This window comes from Microcebus murinus, chromosome 25 (assembly GCF_040939455.1).
Source record: "Microcebus murinus isolate Inina chromosome 25, M.murinus_Inina_mat1.0, whole genome shotgun sequence".
Taxonomy (NCBI): domain Eukaryota; kingdom Metazoa; phylum Chordata; class Mammalia; order Primates; family Cheirogaleidae; genus Microcebus; species Microcebus murinus.
Genome location: NC_134128.1, coordinates 11,632,887 through 11,655,077, shown reverse-complemented (window position 1 = coordinate 11,655,077; position 22,191 = coordinate 11,632,887). Strand labels below are relative to the sequence as shown.

Here is a 22,191-nt window from a genome sequence, read left to right as displayed (position 1 = left end):
GGAAAATGGGAAATTGTAGCTAAATCTACCTTTATTTGCAAAATATTCATTGTAAAATTTTATAATTTTTTCTTCTATATGGAGACTTTTGGGACACCCTGTATAAATAAAAAAATATTGGGCTGCGAGACATCGTGTTGGTTTTTCTCCAGTTACCTCCCCTCCACCCCAATATCAGATGGATCCCACTCTTCTCTGCTCTGTGTCCTTTGACCCCTAAGAGTGGCAATGGTTTCCTGGGGTTGTTAGTGTCTGGGTGCCACCTCATCCCTTGTTCCTACCCTTGACTGTACCCTCCATGTAATGGGACCATCGTTAATGGCGCTTCATCCAAGCCATCAAAGTGGAATTTTCTTCCCTGCCTAATAGTGTTTCGATTTTTTTTTTTTTCCTTAAGAAACACATAAGCACCAGGAAGCTGGTGACGTCTTCTGAGGCTCTTTATTTGTCAGAAATGACACAAATGAGACCCGAGTCTCAAAGGTGTTCAGCCGGACCTCGTCGTCAGCTCTCCAGATGAGGTTACCTAGTCCCTGTGCAGCCTCTCACTGGGTGTGACCCCTGCAGACCAATGATCCTCCCTCTCCCAGAGCATGAGAAGCTAAAATTTTCCACAAGCCTCTGGCAGTTTCCTACAGGGTCACTCTTGTTGCTTAGAGGCTTGATGATGATTCCGTGTTGTGAACATGGCAAAGTGAGCCCTGGAGAAATAAAACAAACCATTATTAGTCTTAATTTCCCTTGTAATCTAATTTTCTGGAAATATTTCAGGGCTTATTATTGGCTTGAGGCAGTGGCGGCCTAGGTCACAGCGGTGGTTACAGAGTTGTTTACTGTCCAAGATCCCAGGAAACGGCAAAGGGCTCTCAAGGATGCCCAAGTCCCTTAGATGCAGGAGCCCGGGGCAGTGAGGGCAGACTCAGGGGAGGGCAGAGGGTGTTATAGAGGAGGACTTAAAAGATTAGCTCTGTTTTATGAAATTTACAAGGCAGGGTTTTTTTGTTTTGTTTTGTTCTGTTTTTTGCTTGAGAAAAGAGATGAGGACAAAAGTTATCAGAAAAAAAAAAAGATGCAGTATAAGTATGGGGGCAAGCTAGAAAAATCGGTGATCCCTGGTAGGTTTTCAAATGTCTGCACAGAAATGAGAAAAATACTATTTTCATGACTTGCTTGTGTAATCAGCTAAATTTTTTCAACTTAAAGATTTACATGTTATTATTCTGAGGTTGTGGGTTTTTCTTATGTTTTGTGATATTACAATGTTGCCTATTTTGTGAAATAATGGTAATTATAAGCATTAAGTGGGTATCTTTTAATGCAGGGGTCCTCAAACCTTTTAAACAGGGGGCCAGTGCACTGTCTCTCAGACCATTGGAGGGCCATTGGAGACTGCAGCACACATTCCACACATGCGCACTGTGGGCCTGGGATGAGTCAGCTGCTAAGCAGGACAGGCAGCGGCGGCCAAAACACCCAGGGGCCGGATAAATGTCCTAGGCGGGCCACATGTGGCCCGTGGACCGTAGTTTGAAGACACCTCCTTTAATGCTCTTACTGAAAGAAAAAGTTGACTACCATATATGACATCTACATACTCAATGTATATGCACAGACATATATGTATGCTCACATATATGCATGTATGTATGTATGCACACATAAATGCCTACATACATATATGTGTGGCCATATATACATACAATCTACACATGTGTAATTTCTTCTTTTTTTTTAATTTAATGATCAGTCACATCCTAAATCTAGAAACCACTGAGCTATCTCACAAATTGCCTTCTCCTAGAGAAGAAATATGATACATGGTGATTTACTAGCTCACAAGAAATTGCAAGATCAACCAATGGGATGGACGGGCCCATGAGAGGAGTCAACTAGAGAAAAATTCCTAATGTACTTCTTGTATCCTTTCATGTCCCAGATAGCTGACAGTATTGCTGGTTACATAGTATGCACTCAAGGGAATGAGTCTTCTGGGCGGATTTCTTACTTGTCTGAATATTTATTAAAAGTTCACTTTAATTGCAATGGGTCATGGGGAGAATAAATCCCAAATGAAATATATCATCCTAGGTATTCTGGATATAAGATATATTAATATTTTTATGAAGCATTACTATGCAAACACATGCAAATTGAACTCCTGAGAAACAAATACAGCCAGAGGACTGAGAATGTATACAAATCCAGGCCACTTGTTGAAATAAAGCTTAAGGCTTTGTTCTGTTCATTAGCATTAGCTATTCAAAGCTCTCCTTTGTTTCTGTTGTAGACGTTTTATTTGATCCTGATTTATCCATATAGTGGAAGTATTCACATACCCCAAAACAAGCTGGGCTCTGAGTGATTTCAATTGTTATGGGAGTCCCTAGAATGAACGTTAAATACATGCCATACTGTGCCTACTGTTTGATATTTAAGTCATCAAAAGTTATTTCTTTCTTTCTTCCATTTCTTCAAAGGTTGTCGGTTTACATAAGCAGGAAGCCCCAGAATTTGAACATTTCCACGAAAACAAAGGCCATATTTGGAAAATGTTGGGATTAATCGGGGGCATCCATGGATTTTTCTTGATAGAAAAATGTTTTGTTCTTCTTGTATCACCAAAGGACAAGGTATATTTTAAGTATATTATATGTTTTACTAATCTTTTGCTTTAGGATTTTATAACCATCTTTTATTTCAAAAGTACTTGTTCAAGGCTAATAAGATCTTCACGTTGTCTGTCTAAGGGATGGAGATCTGGTTTCAAGAATACACAGATCATTCTAACTGGCAGGTTCACCATAAGTATAGTTATTAATTTTTTAAACATCTGTTGCTGGGCAGTTAATGTACTTGTTACAACCTTCTGATTAACCTTCATGGTTGGTTCAGAAACGGGAGACTATGTCATGTCTGAGGAATGAAGGGGCCCAATGTCCTAGCTACTAATCAGTCTTTTGCATGTGCTTCCTAACTAAAATCAAATAAACAAGCAAACAAAAACTTGGAAAAATCACAGAATCACCTGTCATTTTCCATCTTGAGGGCACTTAAAATGACAAAAACAAGACGTTCAAGAATGGGATTTGTGGCAAACTTCTTTTTTCTGCTTGAATAACTTATTTTAGTGCCTGTATTTGATAAATGTCTACATATATGATGAAATGGAAAAAGCAGTGTGGTTCATTTGTGAATTATTTTTCCTTTGCTTGTGTGCATTACTATATAAGAAAAATAGATGGCCTGTTTGGGGTGGGTAAAAAGGAAAATGCTTGCAAAGAACTCCAGGAGCATAAAGCAATTTTTTTCTTACAAAGTCCTGGGGACTCTACAGTTCTCTATAGTTTTCTAGTTATTCCTGCCCCTTTACCTGTTCACGTACAACTGGCAACATAGACGTGTAATATAATGCCTGCGCCCAGAGCAAACATTAGTTGCCTTTTAAAACATCAGTATTTGTTTGTCATTTCTACATTTGTTCAAAATTCTATTTTATGCATCAAAAAATAAGATGGCTTTATAGAGGAATTGATAGACATGCAATAAAATAGGTTTAGCAAAATAATGGTAGGGTCCAGGAAATGGATATCTGAGTATTCACATTATAATTCTTTCAGCTTTTCTATATGTTTGAAACTTTTCAATAATAAGCAGATGTCAAGATTTCAAATAGATTGCAAATTAACTTTTATAAAATTTTTCTGTTTTAATAAAGCAGGGTTTTCCTTTGGCCTGAACCTCAAAGTAGGATGTTATAGTAATTTGGAGATTAGGAATGCCAGCTTCTATCACAGCATATATAGTAACGGTTTAGGAATTTAGCCTCCACAAAAGGAATTCTAATCTCAAGAAGCATAAAACAAACAACAACAACAAAAAAACAGTAACAGATCCTCATTCATACACAAAGGATTAGCATTTCTGGATTGGGAAAACTAAATTATAAAGCCAACCTACCAATCTAGACATAATACAGTAGTTATGTATTTAATAAGGCTGGAAATGATGGAAAGAAATTCTGAACATCCAAAAATGTAAAGCTTACTTAGATTGTCCATGCGCTTGTCAGGGAACTCAAAATGAATTTTAAGAGCATAATTTCAAGATTGATGATATTGTATAAAATAAAAAGAATGCAAATGTTTTAGAAACTATAGGTGGTTTAACTGATGAATACATCTCTGGAGATAATATTTTAGTAGAGATAGGGTGCAGTTTCGATTATCATCATTTTGGTATCTCCATCAAAGAATTCAAATTTTAATTTTGTATAAATATAATTTTTTAGTAAATAGAAAACATGAAAACTACCACCGTTTGAATCTCTTTTAATCATAACTGGACGTTTTTGAAGTTGCATTCTTAAGACATTTTGAATATGTATGTTTCAGAGCAGGCCTGTGCTTCTCCAAGATGAGGCATTTTTGCAAATATTTATCAGGTTGAGATTTTCCCACTTCTCTTTTTGTGTTACCAGCCACTTTGGCCAATCATCAAAACGTTAACTAGAACCATGGGATTGAAAACGGCTGCACCTGTGTTCTTTGGGCTTTAGCACTAATTTTAAACCATCCTCATCCGGCAGGGCCTGTCACAGGTTAATGGACATGTGGGACATTCCCACCATCTTGCACTCAACTCTGAATTAAGTGACCAGGCAGGCAGAGGCAAATCTGCTTCAACTATCCAGTTGGTAGGTCAATGATCTGATGCATTCTACTGATTTGATTACCTTCTTTCCTTTTTATTCCCCAATGAACAGATCAAAATCAGTAGTATGTATACATAGAATTCAAACTCCTGATTTTTTCTATTCTTGACTATGATAGCTACTGTTTGGAAAACTTCGCCAAGCACCTGGAAGTTGTTTGATCAAGCAAAAACCACTCTCCACAGATTCGGATCATAAGTATCTGCAGCACTTTGAAATACACATAGATCAGAATGACATAATATACACATCCTTAATCATTTTAAGTTTTCATAAACCAGCTGACCATTAGGTTTTCCATTCTGTGTGATCCTCAGGCATGACTAGGTAGATGCAAATATGCATTGAGCAAGAATTTGGTTAGTGCAGCTAGAATGGGGTATTCATTTCATAATGCAGGAACGAGCAGGTTCTACCCAATGAGCTACTTCATAGTTGAGTGCCTTTGAGTATATTGAACTCTCCACAACAAAATCTTCCGCGTTAATTCTCAAAATGCAACTTCTAATCAGGTTTAAAACAATATCCCCATCCTAATTCTTAATAAGTATTGAGATGAGACAAATATGAAAGTTATATATAATTGTTAGAAAACTTGCTTTCTATAACCATGGCTTTGGAGTTAGGGGGTTTAGAGTTCAAGAGTAGATTCCTAACTGACTAAAAGAGATGAGTAGGCTATTCCTGAGACATTAGCATAGCAAGATAGAACTTTGGCTAGAGATTGCAGATCTATTGTTCACCCAGAGATTTGAACAAAAAATTTCCTTAGAATACTATTTTAGGAATCTTACTATATTTATTGCTTAGGTATTTTAAATGTGGTCTGAAAGATAGGTAACTTCAGGCTGAGATTAGTGTTTTTTTTTGTTTGTTTGTTTGTTTTTTTTTTTTGTTTTTTTGAGACAGAGTCTCGCTTTGTTGTCCAGGCTAGAGTGAGTGCCGTGGCGTCAGCCTAGCTCACAGCAACCTCAAACTCCTGGGCTCAAGCAATCCTCCTGCCTCAGCCTCCCGAGTAGCTGGGACTACAGGCATGCGCCACTATGCCCGGCTAATTTTTTATATATATATCAGTTGGCCAATTAATTTCTTTCTATTTATAGTAGAGACGGGTCTCGCTCTTGCTCAGGCTGGTTTCGAACTCCTGACCTTGAGCAATCCGCCCGCCTCGGCCTCCCAAGAGCTAGGATTACAGGCGTGAGCCACAGCGCCCGGCCTTGAGATTAGTTTTAAAATCACTTTAATGCTGACTTTATTTCTTCTGTTTGAATGAAGGATCCAGAGCTCCAAATGGCATGTTAGTAAATCTCTGAAGCTAAGTTAGTTTGAACTATTTGTACACTCTAGCTCACTAATCTAATCACCGTTCCTTTTCTTGTTTAAGCTTCAAGGTCAATCTTAAAGCAAAATAGAAATCATATGAACTTTGAGAATTGTTCGAGGGGTTTTATTTCCTGTTTTTCAGAAAAGTGTAGGCTGAACTTACAATTCTCCTCAACCAGGAGTCTTAGATATTTGGCTCGAAATTCCTTTACATCATAATGACAATATATAACTTTTTTTGAAAAACAAAGCAAAACATTCCAGAATAAATATTTGAATTCTTGGCTTTTAATAGATCTTTAGAGTATTTTGATGATAACTAGGCTTTTGATATAACATAAAGGGATGACATTGTTTTTTGTTTCTGTATCTACCTAATTTCAGTCCAGTGTACTTCCTCTGAACCCTATAGGTCCTACCTTGCTTCTTTGTGATCCTTCTTCAAAAACAGCCTATCATTATATCTTTTGAATAGATGCTGTTATTCTACTATGTGAACTTTAATAATATGTGAAGTCCATTTTCTCTCTTTTACGTAAAAATAGTGCTTATGCCTCACCTTAAATTTGTGTCTGAGTTTCCACATCTTTGGGTTGATAGAATTACATGCATCTGCTTTTAAAAGGACGTGTTGAATAGGTAGATAAGGTAAATAAAGTCTTTTTTTTTTTTCATATAATAGAATCAGAATCTCAGGCATAGAGAGGAAAAGTATCTTTCCAGAAACTGAACTACCAGTCAGCCTCTGAGATAAAATCATGTCATCTTAACTCATAAGGCCAATTTCAAAGTCTCACTTCTCCATCACATGGAAGGACCAAAAGGAAATTTTAATAGTTGTCTTTTGTAAGACTGTGGCTCTACTTGTTTCATTGGCAAGATTCTTTGACTGGCAGAGCGGTTAGAACAGAATATTATGTGTCAATGAATAAAATGAGGTGTTGGGTTTGCAGGGATTTCTTCTCTGTCCAGAATATACTATCTGCTTACCGATGAGATGAAGTCTAGATCCACAATCTGCCATACAGGAAAAGTGCCAAATTAGGTCAAGAATCTTTTTTTTTTTTTCTACAGCTTTTGGATTTCACAAAGGCTTACATAATTTAACAGTCTAAATTACAGACAGTCTTGGTAGCCTCCAGCTCTTCATAGAAGATTCTGAGCTACCTAAGAGTGCTATTTTCATCTAAATGTGGACAGTACAAAATGCATTCTCCCTCTGCACACAGACATTCAGCTCTACGTTGTGTGTCTATGAAATTTAGAGGTTCTAATATACACCTAGAGTATTAAAATGTCATCTAAAAATCCATGTAATTCTTCAGATGTTTCATTTTTTAACAAGATGATGACCATTACTTACCTTTCATCAGTTATTTTTTAATTTAAAACAGAGAGGCCCAGAAGATTCACAGGCAGCTGAAATTCCCATAGACAGTGTGACAGCCTCCAGCAGAAAATGTGAGTACAAATTTTACAAAAGTTAAACTTTACCTGTAGAATGTGCCATAGAAAAAGTTTATGTCGTAAAATAAATATGTCAACACCATGTAGATTTCATATTGGGTATGTATTTCTTTAAAACCTTTGGCAGTAAGATTTTTAATAAAGACCCATTTCTATCCACCCCTCAAACATGCTACACATTCACACCAACTTTACCTCATTCTTTAAAAATTGATGTTTTCCCCAGTTGTTTGGAACCGGTCCCCTGAAAACTTCAATTGTGTAAATACATACGTGTTTATAGGGGCTCCTTTTTAATAATTCTTAACTGATGATGGAGTCTTTTACTTCTCTAGGAAGTGTGGACACATCATTAGTTTTTCATCTTCTGTCACAGTCTACTAAAAATTCATCACTGTAAATGTCTCATTTATGATACTGTCATTGAGACAGTGGAGTTCAAATTAGTGATATCTTAAATTAGTGATAAGATGATTGAGATATCACCTTATTTTATAACTCATTTCATCTGATTTTCAATTACCAAAGGTTTTTTTTCTCCCTATGATTTTTCCTGTTTCTGAATTTAGTTTACCAATTTTGGATAGGATTTTACCATTCTCCTTTGCTTATATTCTGAATAATTGTTTGAAGTTTTTGTGTGTGTTTTTGTGTCTGTTCTGGTTTTCATCGGTTTCTCCTGAATCTTTGCCCCGTTTTTCTCATTTATATTACCCTTTTTGTGACACAAACTTCTCAAGGTTTTAGTGTTAAGCTTCATGATTATTTATTCCCATTCTACCCTAATAGGTTAATTACCGCAAAATAAAAATAGCTACCATGTATTGAATACTTCTTATTTGCCAGGCACAATGCTAAACACTTGACGTGAATGACCTCATTCAGTTCTCCTATAATTTAATGAAGTAAGAATAAATATTATCTGAATTATACAAATGAAAAAAAACAATAGTTAGAGGGGTCAAGTACGGGCAGCAGTAAATAGCTAGTAAGCTTTAGCATTGGGGAACTGAAGAAATGCTAATGAACCAACAATATCTTTATGCTCTTTCATTCATACATCAATGCATTCACTCACATTCTTTCCTTTCATCCAGGAGATGTTTGAAAATGTGCCCCATGGCAGGCACTATGTATACACTGAGGAATGAAATAAGCATAGTTTTGTCCCTAGTTTGCAAAGTCAAGGGAATAGAAATACTCTTAAGAACAAACACTATTGGAATGACTAATATTCTAAGTATTTTAGATATGCCAACTTGCATAATTTATTTGATTCAAAATATGTAATTATATATTCTATTTCTGCTTTAAGAACATTGTTAATATTTTTCCTCCTGAAGTTTTAGTTTCAGGAGTAATTTTAGAACGTCTGACACATAGTAGGTCTGCAACAGACTTTTTTTTTTTTTTTTCCCACTTTCCTTTTGGAAGAAAGGAAGGGGGAAACAAGGCTATGCCAAGTCTGATTAGGAGCAGAGGGCCAGGGAGCAGATGCTATGTCAGGGAGAACGATGGTCTCATTCAAACAGGCCTCCTGTCTTCCTACTTCCTGTCAGACTTAGCATACACAATGAATAGTGAAGAAATCCAAATCAGATTACTCAACTGCCCTTTTGCCAGGGACATATTGAATTAGCTTCAAATATTTGATTACTTATTTCATGTTACCTCATCAGTAGAACTGGCATTTCAAAAGACAGGACACAAAAATCCTATCCACAGTCTGATTTACATGAACAAAGAGCAAAATGATTCCACTCCCAGCCCGTATTTCACTATGGAAAACCTCTGATAGTTCAGAAGTGTGGGGCTCAATATGGCTTCCAGGTACAATATATTATAGATAATTCTGTTATGAGCGCATTAAATTACCAGTGAGTGCTTGTCTTCTGTTTCACTGAATGAGGCTAAAATTATTTTAAGATATGCACAATGTGTTCTTTGTAGCTTACATGCAAATGTGTATATTTGCCTCGTGGCTGGCTACATATCCATGATCTGACATTTAGAAACCCATAATTGGAGATAACAGAATAATAGGCAGGAAAAATAGGCCACACTGTTTCCTAGCAGAATATATATTGGCTAAAAATCTTCCATTGAAATATATGCTATTAATATCAACATTACATGTAGGCATGTGGAAATCACAATTTTATTTGCATGCTGCAATGTTATCAAATGTATCACTTTAAATTTTTTTTTTTAATTTTTCTTTTCACAAAGAAAAGCTTTATTTCTGAAAATTGGCAGTAACAGCTAAGTGACCTGGTAGCATTAGAAGACTCTGAGAGTTTCCAGGCAATGCCAATAAAAATTCCCTGAATTCAATAATTCTGCATTGATTGTGTTTTTATGACTGTTGCTTGAAATCTGCCAATTTTTAATGAAAGATAAAATAGATTAGTAAACCACAAAAAGGATATAAGTCAGTCTTACAGTGATATTTCTAAATAGCCATTATTTTTGAAGTAAAATGCACAGGACACCTTTGCAACTGAGTCAGTATAGCTATCTCTTGGATGATAATCTGGGCTATATCTGCTGTCTACTGAAGTTTCTTATTTTATGGTGTGGGATACCATATGAATCACATATTTTCCAAATAAAAGAGAAAAAAAAATTATAACACCATCCTCCTTGCAGTCATAGACCGTGTGACAGTTAGAAACCTGGAGGTAACCTTTTTCTATTTTTATTCAGCATAATTATTAAAATAACGTATTTAGTTCTAACAGTAAGAACAGCTACTACTTACACCTGTCTGTCACACAGTATATATTCAACTGAGTAATTAAAGAGGTTTTAGACTATGACAATTGATTAATGACTATCCTGATCAGAAGCTGCACCTGGGCAGATTACTGCCAGAATAAGTGTTATCCACAACACACTTTTTGTGTTTGTGAGTCATTCAACCCTATAATTGGGTTATACTAACATATAATTTAGGTTTATCAAAACAGAAACTGGTCCATTAAAAATGTGAACCCACTTATGGCCAAAATTATTTCATTGACTCTTTCCTGATCAGATAATATGTATTATGTAATAGAGTGAAAGTGAAAGCATGGAAGGGAAAGCTTCTTATCATTTCGTTCAATATCTAACTGGTCTAGTACTCAAAGGTATGTTGCAGAAAGACAAGAACATTGAGTAATTATTCCAAAGCTAACTTTGGGGCCAGAAGAATTCCAGAAAGTCATTAGCACTAATCACAAAAGGCCAATGGCTGCAGGCAGATTAACCCAGGAACAATCTGACTCAGGGGAACAGTTTTGGAAAATAGACTCTGTTTTAATGACATTCCACAGGGAGGTTTATCTGGGCCCGTTGAGGCTGCTACAAATGACCATGGACTAGATGGCTATTTCTCGTGCTTCTGGAGCCTGGAAGTCCAAGATCAAGGTGCAAGGCAAGGACTGCTTTCTGATTCATAGATGGTGCCTTCCTGCTGTGACCTCACAGGGCTCAGGGGGAAAGAGAGCTCTCTGGCATCTCTTTTATAAAGGCACTAATCCCATCCCAAAGACCTCACCTCCTTGAACCGTCACGCTAGGGGAACAAGTTTCAACATACAACTTCTGGAAAGGACATAAACATTTGGTCTCTAGCAAAGTTCCTAAATGATTTTTAAAATGTATCACAAAAGACACAAATGGAAAAGTCACCAGTGGTATTTTGGGAGGTTATAACATTATTTTTTATTTTCTTCTTTTGGCATAGCTGGACAAGATGATAAATTATGTGTGGGCATTTACTACTTTATCTCGTTAGTTAGACCAGTTAGAAAAGCAGTACCCATACATTTAAGCATGTTAGTTACCATGTCTGCATCTCCGACCTTGAAATCTGAAACAAAGTGGGGTTATTTAATCAGATGCAATGTGAGAACATCAAGGGTGGATGGGAAAGTTGGTTAGATTGGAAGGATTCCGTAACATGTATAGTGGTGTGTTAATGCTTCTTGCACTTTCATTTGGTTCTTTAGGCAAAGCCATTAGCTTGTTGGCAATAATGATTCTGGTTGGGGACAGCCTGCATAATTTTGCAGATGGCCTAGTGATAGGAGCAGCCTTCTCATCCTCATCGGAGTCAGGTGTGACCACCACAGTTGCTATCTTGTGTCATGAAATTCCGCACGAAATGGGTGAGTTCAACAGTGGAATTGCTCTTCCCTGCTTGTTGAAAAAGTCACAATGTATTTCTTGCCATGGTTTACTGTGATTATCTTTCCAACATACAATTGAAAGATGAATGCTTTCTGTTCATAATTTATTTAAACTAGAAGAGGAAGAACACTAGGAAAAAAAAATTCCTGTATCTTGATAAAATTGAATTAGTCTCTTTTATCATCTTTCCCAGGGCCAGAAATGACTCTTTTTGCATTCTGGAAAGAGTCATTCAGAGAAACCTCATTTGAAAGAACTTTGGCAAGGACTTGAAAATCTGCATATTAAATATAGGAAAATATTTAGAGGGGAACTTTACCCATTATGTCAGCAAACAGGCCAGTGAGATAAAATAACATTTAAATGAAAACCAAACCATGGTTTCATCAACCTGATTTAGACAGAATGTTGAAAGCCAAGCATGACATTGAAATGACAGGTGTGTGGAGGAAGACGAACACAGGACTATTTTTCCGGATAATCTTAATAGCCCTGTAATTTTAATCATGCCTCCCAGGAATCAAGATGGGATAATGTGGACATTTTCTGAAACAGACTCAGAATTACAGAGGCTGGTCTGGCACACAAGTGCCCCAGGGATGAGGACTCAGCAGTCTCTCAGCTTCTACTTGGGCACTCTTGCCTTCTTGTGCTTCATGTCCATTGCTAAAAGTCCTGCCACTCACTCATTTTGACCCATCTTCTTGGAGCAATTTATCCAAAATCCTTCCTGAATGCATTAAAATGCATGATCTGGAAGCTACCCCCAATCTATATGGTCCTGACATTAGCAACTATAACAGTGTTATAGACTCTGATCCTCAATCCCAAACCACAGGGTGACAGTCTGCAGCAGGCCAGCGAAGATGTTTCGAGATCTATTCATAGGACCAATTATGTAATGGAACTAGGAAACTGAGTCCCCAGCTGTCTTTTTATTGAATTTCAGTCTGGATCCCTGAAACTAAGAAATAGATGCTCTCAATTTACTAATAGGTCCATGTTCTTTCGGAGGGAAGGTGCAGAGAATAAGCTCATTTTTCTATAATCATCAAGTCAGTAAAATTTTCATTTTCTAAAGGAAAAATTTGTTTTCATAACCAGCTTTTGCAATTATTTAAAAATCTCTTAAGTAGTTTTCTTTTCCCCGTAGCAGTTCCTGCAGGAGTAAATAATCAAAGCTCCTGTACTGTTGCGATTTCACCTAGCAAGCTTCCAAGCCAAAAGATTTAGAAACTCTGGGACAGTTAGTGACTTTATTTTATATTTATCTAAGTTAAAAAAGTCACAAGATATCAGAAACTAAAGAGTATGTCACAGACGTCTTTATATATGCTATCTTTAGGAGCAATGGAAGGAATAGAACTCTTGAAATGCAACTTCCTAATAGTGTCATGAATTGGCTATGAATCTTAGAGAAAAATAGGAAAGCATTACATTAACTGATCATTCAACTTTATTTATAAAATTGGTTCCAGTTGCTGACATTTGAAACAGCCTTAATAGCACGTTACTTTTTCCAAAGCCATCATCAGTTAAATGATGATTTTATTTTCTCTTTCCCTTAAACTTCAGGAGACTTTGCTGTCCTCTTAAGCTCTGGACTTTCTATCAAGACTGCCATCCTGATGAATTTCATAAGTGCTTTGACTGCCTACGTAGGACTATACGTTGGCCTTTCAGTGTCAGCTGATCCCTGTGTTCAAGACTGGATTTTCACAGTCACTGCTGGGATGTTCTTATATCTATCCTTAGTGGAAATGGTAAGCTTCATGGCTTTTCTCTTTTGTTTTTCTAAACACTGAAAATGTAAAGCAGAGATAAAGTAATAAAATGGAAAGATCATTAGGGAGAAGAGAAGAATATAGAGAATAATATAAAACTACTAAGGAAATACTTATATATAATCCAAAAAGGCAAGTTGTAGGTGGAAAGAACATAATTTGAGATAGAGAAAATATTGATATTCTTTTAGTGAATATAAGTGGAAAGAATGGAACCTTTATCAGAAAGTGCTCATCAGCTCATTCTGTTCTGCCTTTGAATCTGTTTATGATGCCTATACTTTCAGCTAAAAAAATGAAAATTTCTGTTAAAAAGCCTGCTATCTTATTTATACAATGCAAAATAGTTCCACTGAATTTGTCATGGAATTAAATAGCTGTTTGTCTTAATTAACAACTGAATTTTTTAAAATAATGATTTTATTCTTTAATTTCCATTTACCAAAGGACTATCATGGTGAAATGAGAAAGAAAGATTATTATGGTATTTGGTCTCTCAAATTAAGAAACATATGTTTCTTAAAGGGCTCCTTGCTCACACTAATGATAACTCAGTCATTACTTTTCATTCTCTATAATCTTATGGGAGAATTGAACCTGGGATATTTCATGTTCTTTTGCCTCTTAAATTCTGATCTCTGGAAAACAAAACAGTCTTGTTGAAGATCACTCTCCATTGGACTTGTTTACAACTTAAATACATTCAGGTGGAAGTCATAATGATTATCCTTTCTCATGGGTTGGGATAAGGCTAATAAAAATGAAAGGAATGAAAAAAAGAAATACTTAAGACTAAAAATCAACGTGAATAGAAGGCAAATATGTTATTACCTGTATCTTGGAGAAGAAGAAGTAATAAACAGTCTTGAAGGGAATATATGGAACAGATCCATTGGGATTGATAGTGACATGGCTGAATCCAGACATTGTCCTGGAAGTAAGCAAAAATAAATGTTTCATTAGGAAAGATATATGGGAGACAGAAACCTGTGCTGATACAACCAAAATAACAGTGCATTCTTTTTTTTGAAACAGAGTCTCACTCTGTTGCCTAGGCTAGAGTGCTGTGGTGTCAGCCTAACTAACTCACAGCAACCTCAAAACTCCTGGGCTCAAGCAATCCTTCTGCCTCAGCCTCCTGAGTAGCTGGGACTACAGACATGTGCCACCATGCCCAGCTAATTTTCTCTATATACTTTTAGTTGTCCAGTTAATTGCTTTCTATTTTTAGTAGTGACAGGGGTCTCGCTCTTGCTCAGGCTGGTTTCAAACTCCTGACCTTGAGCGATCCTCCCGCCTCGGCCTCCCAGAGTGCTAGGATTACAGGTGTGAGCAACTACACCAGACCAACAGTGCATTTTTGAAGTAGATTTTAATAAGGGAGCTCTTGAAGCACTACCATTTCAAAGTCTGGTTCAGTATAAGAGTTTCTAAGTTTCTGGTTGTTTTTCTTAATTCTTAAACAAGATTCAAGTAGAGGTGATAAACACCAGACATACTTCCATGTTTAGAAATGTTCTTATATGTTATTTGTAATGCTCAGAAAGTTTCCTGATTTTGATAATGAAGCTAAAAGTGGAACAAATTTTACCCCCTTTCTGAACCCATTGCCCACCATGAAATCAATGTTATAGAATCCTACCATCCTTCCAATTTGAGAAATCTAGATTTCTAGCCTTTTATGACGTCACAAACACACTGTCACTCACCATTTAATGAGGTACCCATTGCTGAAAACATCTACATATCAGTCCTACAAATCCACTCCTAAGCCTTCTGATTTTCAGCATTTGATTTCTAATTTCTTTTTTCTTTATGGGTCAGTTAGGGGCGGTTGCTGTATTCTTTTGAAGTTTATTCTGTTTTTAACACAGACTGAATCTCTCTTCAAGTATGATGGATGTCTATGTATGTAGTCCATTCTTTTTCTTTGTTACGGTGTCTACTCTCCCAGAATTAATCTGAGAAGATTATCAAAACCCATTTATCATGTAGAACCCTGAGCTAAATATGTCATTTCCCCCTCAATGTTCCATTTTGTAAGGTTAAGCAATTGCTTATAAGAAAGCAATGTGACTGCTATTCTATGAGATTCCAGCTAGCATGAATCTTGACCTTATTGAAAATTACTATTGGCCAAGAAAAAAAAAAATTAGCATTCTGGCAAAAAGACAGGAAAGAAAATACACTGAATTTCCTGGGGCTACTTCCTACAATCCAGGTCTCTACTCTCACGGCCTTCTGAGTAACTTCTAAATAAATACAGCTCTTTCACATAGCAGTGAGTTTGACTATTGCTGTACTCTTGGGGAAGTGCCAAAGAAAATAGGCTGTCATTTAAAGGGAAGAAAACAAGGTTTAGAGACTCTGTGAAACAGCAAAGAAAATAAATGCAGCAACTAAAGGGTAAAGGGGAATTCTTTCATATACTGGTTATTTGCTAAATCCTAGATATTTACCAGGCACCTTCTGAGCAGGATTAATGTGAAAAGACTAACTAGATGTTTGTTTTGCTTGTTTGTTTCCAAGAAGTTGGGCATCTTATTTCAAACTCCTAAAAGAAAAAAAAAAAAAAACCAGAGGCCAAAATGGGACCATTAGCAATGATGTCAACAGACAAGAAAGTCTTCCCTGGGGAAAACTGCCAGTCTTAATTCTCCAAAGAGGCATTGCCTTAGCCAAGCACACTGACTCCCAGTTGCCTTGAATCATTTCTAAAGAAAGTTAAGAATGAATGCAGCACTGGGCGGCCAGAGGAAATTAATGCTGTATTGCAAAGATCAGTGTCCTAAACTGGGTTTTCCCCAAAGCAAAGGCATGAAGACAAAAGCAAGTGTGAAAGCAATTTATTTGGGAGGTGATCCCAGGGAGCAGAAGTGAAGAGCAGACAAAGTGAAACAGAGAAGGAAGAAAAGTCAACACAACAATGTGTTTTTATTAAGTTGACCAACACAGTGGGGTCTCTATTACACAGGATCTACTGAGGAGGCTTAAGAAATGTGCCTTGGACAGTTTAGCTGGGAATGAAAGAGGCTTTATCAATGGGCTCCTGTTGTGCCTGTTCAATACTGGCCCCACAAGCATTAACCCCCACTCACCCCTGCTCATTTGCAGGTTATACATGCTTGAGTGCCAAGGGCATTTCCCATGGGAGGCCCATGCCATCACATCAGAGAAGCCTAGGGCAGGAGAAAGAGGAATGCTTGTGGGCTGGAAGCGAGATTATGCAAAACTAGTCAACTCTTCCCTGGAACGGATCTCTGCAGCAGTGGCTAGGGGCAGAGATGGGGCTGAGAGAATCTGAAGTGACACACACTTGATGGCCATTAACAGCTCAACCTCAGTATGTTCATGCCCTCTTTCCCTTTGAGGTCCCATCTGTCCCAAGGTCCCTTCATGGTGGTAGCCAACCAAAAATGCTGTAAAGATTTAATACAAAATAGTTAGTGGAACAAGCTCCAAACCCTGCTCGTCTTGAGGCCATAGTTGACATTCATCATCTTCATCTCTGTTCTCCTGTACCTAATCTTAATTCACCTTCACTCCAGGCGGCACTTTGGCTGATCTAGATTGTTCTCCTGATAGGGGCAACCCAGGTCTTCACAGAGGTTCTGAGTCAGTTGCTTTGTCTTTGTCAGACCATTTCCTCTAGTTGCCTATTGACCATTGTTACTAGACATGGAAGCATCAAGAGATGCTCCAAGGAATCCCTCAGTTTCTAGATATGTTCCTTCTTTCCTGATTGTGTAGCACTAACCCTAACTGCTCGTGGTAGTCAGTAACAACTAGCATAACTTTTTCTTCCGTCGTTTGGCCTCCTGGTATAAGGAAACCAAAATGACCAGGTGATAATGAGAGCTTCAAGTTCACTGGAAACGTTATGGTATTCCCCAGTGCATTCTCCCAAAGAACAAGGATCCGTGAGCTGACAGTGCCTGAGGTTATAGGAACAGGAGGCACAAGTTCCACAAATGGAAAAACCAGCAATGGCTATATATCAGTTCTTTATGATTTTTTAATTGTTTCTGTCCTAATCTCTTATTTCTTTCCCTCTTACTTTGTATTTAATTTTGTCTTTACTTCTTTTATGAGGTATAATCTTATATCATTGATATTAAATTTTGCTTTTCTAATATTAACACTTAAAGCTATAAGTTTCCATTGACACACTGCTTTTGCTGAATCCAGTATATTCTAATATGTTGTGTTTTCAGCACTGATCATTTTGAAATGCTTTTGAATTTCCCATATAATTTTTTTTCTTTTTTGATCCATGGGTTGTATGCAAGTATGTTGCCTAATCACTATTTGGAAGCTTTCTAAGTATCTTTTAGTTGTTGACTTTAATTCCTCCTTAGTCAGAGAATATATTCTATATTATTTCAATCCTTTAAAATGTTTTGAAACTTGTTTTATAAGCTAGCATAAACAAATACAGATACAGTCTATCTTGGTAAATGGCTCCATGTAATTTGAAAAGTACATGAATAAATACAAGTTATTGGATATGGGGTTCTGTGATTGTCAAGTTAAACTGGTTGATAGTATTCATGTTTTCAAATTCCATACTAATTACTGTCTCTGCTTGTTAAAATATTAACCTATATTTATGGGTTTGCCTATTTAGTACTGCCTACTTTGCTTCATGTGTTTGAAGTTTTTATTTGATGCATGCATATTTGTCTTAGTTCAAGCTGCTATAACAAAAATACCATTGACTAGGTGACTTAAACAACAGAAATTTGCTTCTCATGGTCTGGAGACTGGGCAGTCCAAGATCAAAGTGCTGGGTAATTTGGTTCCGGGTGAGGACTCTCTTCCTGGTTTGCAGACAGATGCCTTCTTGCTGTCTTTACATGGCAAATAGTAGAGTTTGAGAATAGGTAGATGAGAACCCTTTCTTATAAGGACACTATTAACATCATGGGGGCCCCATCCACATGACCTCATGTAAATTTAAGTACCTCCCAAAGGCTCCATTTCGAAATACCTTCGCATTAGAAATTACAGTTTCAACATATAAATTGGGGGGGGGGGCAGGATACAAACATTCAGTTTATAGCAGGGTAGTTATGATTTCTTGCTAAATTGATGCTTTTACTGCCCTGGACAGTCCCTCTTTATTATTGGTAAAACTATTTATCTTAAATTCTCCTTTGATGTTAATATAGACTGATCTGCTTTCCTTCTTATGTTGGGACACAATGTCTTTTCCTTCTTTTTACTTTCTAATTATCTTTTGGAAAGTAAAGAGGTGGATCCTAGATAGAGTATCTGAAGGTTGCACACACCACGAAAATTGTCAGCAGTCCCTGTGATTAGTAGGTTAGTACCCATTTGTCCACTTTTTCTAAATCTTATACTGAGTTCTGTTGGTTTTCTGTCTTTTCCATAGTCTCATGTTTACTACAAAGATTTCCTGAGATTTGTTCTCTATAGGTATAGTGGCCTTCCAGAAATGTATACATCCTAATCAGGGGAAGCTGTAAATATGTTATTTTACATGTCAAAAGGGACTTTGTAGATGTGAAAGTGTAGGACTTTGAGATGGGGGAGGTTGTCCTGGATTATCTGGGTGGGTCCAGTGTAATCACAGGATCCTTAAAAGTGGAGACCCTTTTCCCAGTTGTGGTCAGAGAAAGATGGGATGATGGAAGAAAGGTGTTGAGAAATTCAGGATTGCTGACCTGGAAGATGGAGGAAGTGGCCAGGAGCCAAGGAGTGCAGGCGCCCTCTAGAGGCTAGAACAGGCAAGGCAACAGATGCCTCCCAGAACCTCCAGGAAGATCACTTTACCCACAAATGGGTATCAGCCCAATGAGACCCATGTCAGACTGATGACAGAATTATAATAAGTTTGCGTTGTGTTAAGCCACCAAGTTTGTGGCCATTTGTCAACAGATAATACATCCCTGTGCTACTAACCTTGATATTGACGTGATGAAGCATGGAGCCAGAATCACATTCTATCTGAGAACCTGAAGCTCCTTCTAAGAAAATTCTCAGAACTGGAAGCCTAGAGAATTTCTCATATCCAGCTTCTCTGAAGTTTATACAAGATTGCTCAAATAGAAGGAAAAGACAAACCCTCAGAGTGTTTTTCCCCCAGCAGTTTGGATAAGAGAGACTTTATTTTTAAATAACTTATTATTTAAGGCATAAATTAATTTAAAAAAAAAAAATTTAAATGACTTAGGCCAAGGAAAGGTTTGTTTTGGATCTGAAGCAAAGTTTCAAACCTTTAGGCATTTTCCCTAAGATTTTAGATCCCGAGGAAACCGTTTCCATGGCAACAGGACTGTAGACACCCCAAGGGGCTATCACCATAGATGTAACTAGAGATGTCCCCAGAATGGGGGGAACTGGACAACTGCCCAAGATCTAATACATAAATAGAACCCAAACTGCTGGCCAAGGAGCTGTAACTCAAGAGAGTCAGGTGGTGGAGAAGGAATCACATTGGCTATTCATGCCAAAACAAAATAACACAAAACTCAGATGTCCCCTCTATGCACATCCAGAGCAAATTAATTGTGAGTGGACCCTGTTTTCAACCTTCTTCTTCCACCAACGTCTTTTCCCACGTACCTTTCCAGATCTCTTCTTCCCCCATGTGCTTTTTTTGGTTGTGCCTTTAAAACTTCTCTTCAAGACTGCTGCTGATGCTCCTTCAATCTCAATTTACTTAGCTAATGATGGGGGAGGAGACAGCTAGAATGAAGAGCAGTCACTTGGAGCAGTGTACGGAGCTGCCCTCTCCTGGGAAGTGCCTCCCAGAGGTGTTATCACAGCCAGGACTTTGCATGGAGCATTTTCCAACTTCCAGATAACTTTCTTGTGCGAGAGGGCAGGGTAAAAGGGATATTTTGAGTTTAAGATATGCTGCCTTTAAAACATATCAAAAGATGCAAAAAATAAGATCTGTACATGAAATCTAGTCAATAAATAGGATTGTCAATGGTCCAGATGAAGAGCATTCATCGGCTCTTCTAAGGTTATTACAGTTGAGTAAATGTCACAGCTTCAAGATACTGAATTTGATGAAAAGATGAATTGACTAAGAATCATCCTTCTTTCTAGCTAGATTTTTCTCCTCTTAATCCCATGACTATAAAATTAAACTAAACTAGAATTTTACACTTTTAGGATATTGATCCCATTCCTTCCACCCTATTCTCTATCTTCTAATTTATTAAATTTTATTAAATTTGATTGTTTCTGTCATAGAGAAACCTAGATAAGTCCAGTGCAATTCAGTCAATGATCAACCATCACCAAGTTGGAGTCTGGTAAATGAATCCTTTCTCTGCCCAAAAAACTAGTGAGTCATCCTTTCTTTGAAGTTGGGCAATACCTAGTAAGGTGTGATCCTTTTCAACATTATCCATCCACAGGAAGAAGATATTAATATTTTGTTTGAAAAAGATATACAAAGTAACCTTGATATATATATTTGTTTTCAACCAATATTATACTTAAAATCAATGAATGCCACTGGCATTCCATTAAATATTCTTTTTTGCTGAGAAAGAAATGGCAGGCATTTAAAACTCATTTCAGGCAGCAAAATTAATATAATTGAACATTCACAATTATTTCTCATAAAAGCAAGAAGTATGAATCATTCTTACCAACAATTTTGAAAGACTTCTGTTCTCTTTTTCTAAAAACCAGTCAAACCTGACACTTAGAAATTGTATACTGAGAAAATGATGAATAGACCCAACTTTGATCAAGGCTGAACTCTCTTGGTAACTTTTAAAAAATTGACCACTAGAAAGTTGGTTTTCTTTTGTTACTCATTTCTCTTTTCTTCAAGTTCCTCTTTCAAACCATACATATACACATCTCTTCCAAAGTAATCATTACCTTTAAAAAAAAAAAAATTGACTCTTCAACAACATGGGTTTGAACTACATGGGTTTACTGACAGATTTTCTTCTGGGAAATTCCTTCCCAGGCCGCTCCTGGGACAAGAAGACCAACCCCTGCTCTTCCTCCTCCTCCTCCTCCTCCTCCTCTGCCTGGTGATGATGATGAGGATGAAGACCTTTATGATAATCCACTTCTACTTAATGAATAGTAAATATATTTTCTCTTTCTTAAGAATCTATCTCTAGCTTACTTTATTATAAGAGTAGAGTTTATAGTACATATAACATACAAAATATGTATCAATTGAGTTTATGTTATTGATAAGGTTTCTAGTCAACAGTAGGCTATTAGTAATTCAGTTTTGGGGGCGTCAAAACTTACATGCAGATTTGTGACTGTGTGGGGTTGGTCCAGCACTGTTCAAGGATCCGCTGTACTAAAGCTGGCTACTGAGTGTCTTTGCTGAGCTATACGAATAAGAATATGTCTAAGGCACTTCCCCTAATGAAAAAATGGAGAAGTGAATTGTTAAATACAAGTTAAAAGCAGATAACATTTTTGTCTCTCTTAATCGTATGTGACAATGATGAGATCTTATAACTCATAGTTTTCAAAAGAGAAATTTTCATTTATCTTCTGCAGCAAACAGCTTCCTGAGTTGCTTAGGGAAGAACCCTTTGGGAAGTTATAGGTCTATAAGATTCTGTATTTAAATATTCAGCAAATAAAATCTGCAATTCTGAAGTTTTTAAGCCTCCAGTTTGGCTCTCCCAGGTACACTGGAAGCTGTGGTCCTGGCTTTCTTGCTTGATAAGGAAAACTAAAAATGCTATATTAAGTTGTTTTCTTTTCTTTG

At 37.0% G+C, this 22,191-nt stretch overlaps 1 protein-coding gene and 1 long non-coding RNA gene across 4 annotated transcripts in view; one reads left to right on the top strand and one right to left on the bottom strand.

Annotated features, from left to right (window-relative positions):
• The window catches only part of SLC39A12 (solute carrier family 39 member 12), a 52,545-nt gene that overhangs the window by 25,411 nt on the left and 4,943 nt on the right, over window positions 1–22,191 (top strand). Inside the window, exons 8-12 of one of the 2 annotated variants that reach the window (XM_020284147.2) lie at window positions 2,478–2,630; window positions 4,586–4,693; window positions 7,429–7,495; window positions 11,496–11,654; window positions 13,252–13,439. In XM_020284147.2, coding sequence (XP_020139736.2) covers window positions 2,478–2,630; window positions 4,586–4,693; window positions 7,429–7,495; window positions 11,496–11,654; window positions 13,252–13,439 — 675 coding nt within the window. The remainder of the gene's footprint in view (window positions 1–2,477; window positions 2,631–4,585; window positions 4,694–7,428; window positions 7,496–11,495; window positions 11,655–13,251; window positions 13,440–22,191) is intronic. The other variant, XM_075997602.1, reaches the window with a different exon arrangement.
• Window positions 13,391–21,828, bottom strand: LOC142864353 (uncharacterized). 2 transcript variants are annotated; one of them, XR_012914890.1, is made up of 4 exons: window positions 21,717–21,828; window positions 20,049–20,294; window positions 14,292–14,391; window positions 13,391–13,477 (listed from the first exon to the last, which is right to left on the bottom strand). It is a non-coding gene; the product is annotated as an uncharacterized LOC142864353 (long non-coding RNA). The 2 variants fall into 2 exon arrangements; XR_012914891.1 differs by having other exon boundaries at window positions 20,049–20,290.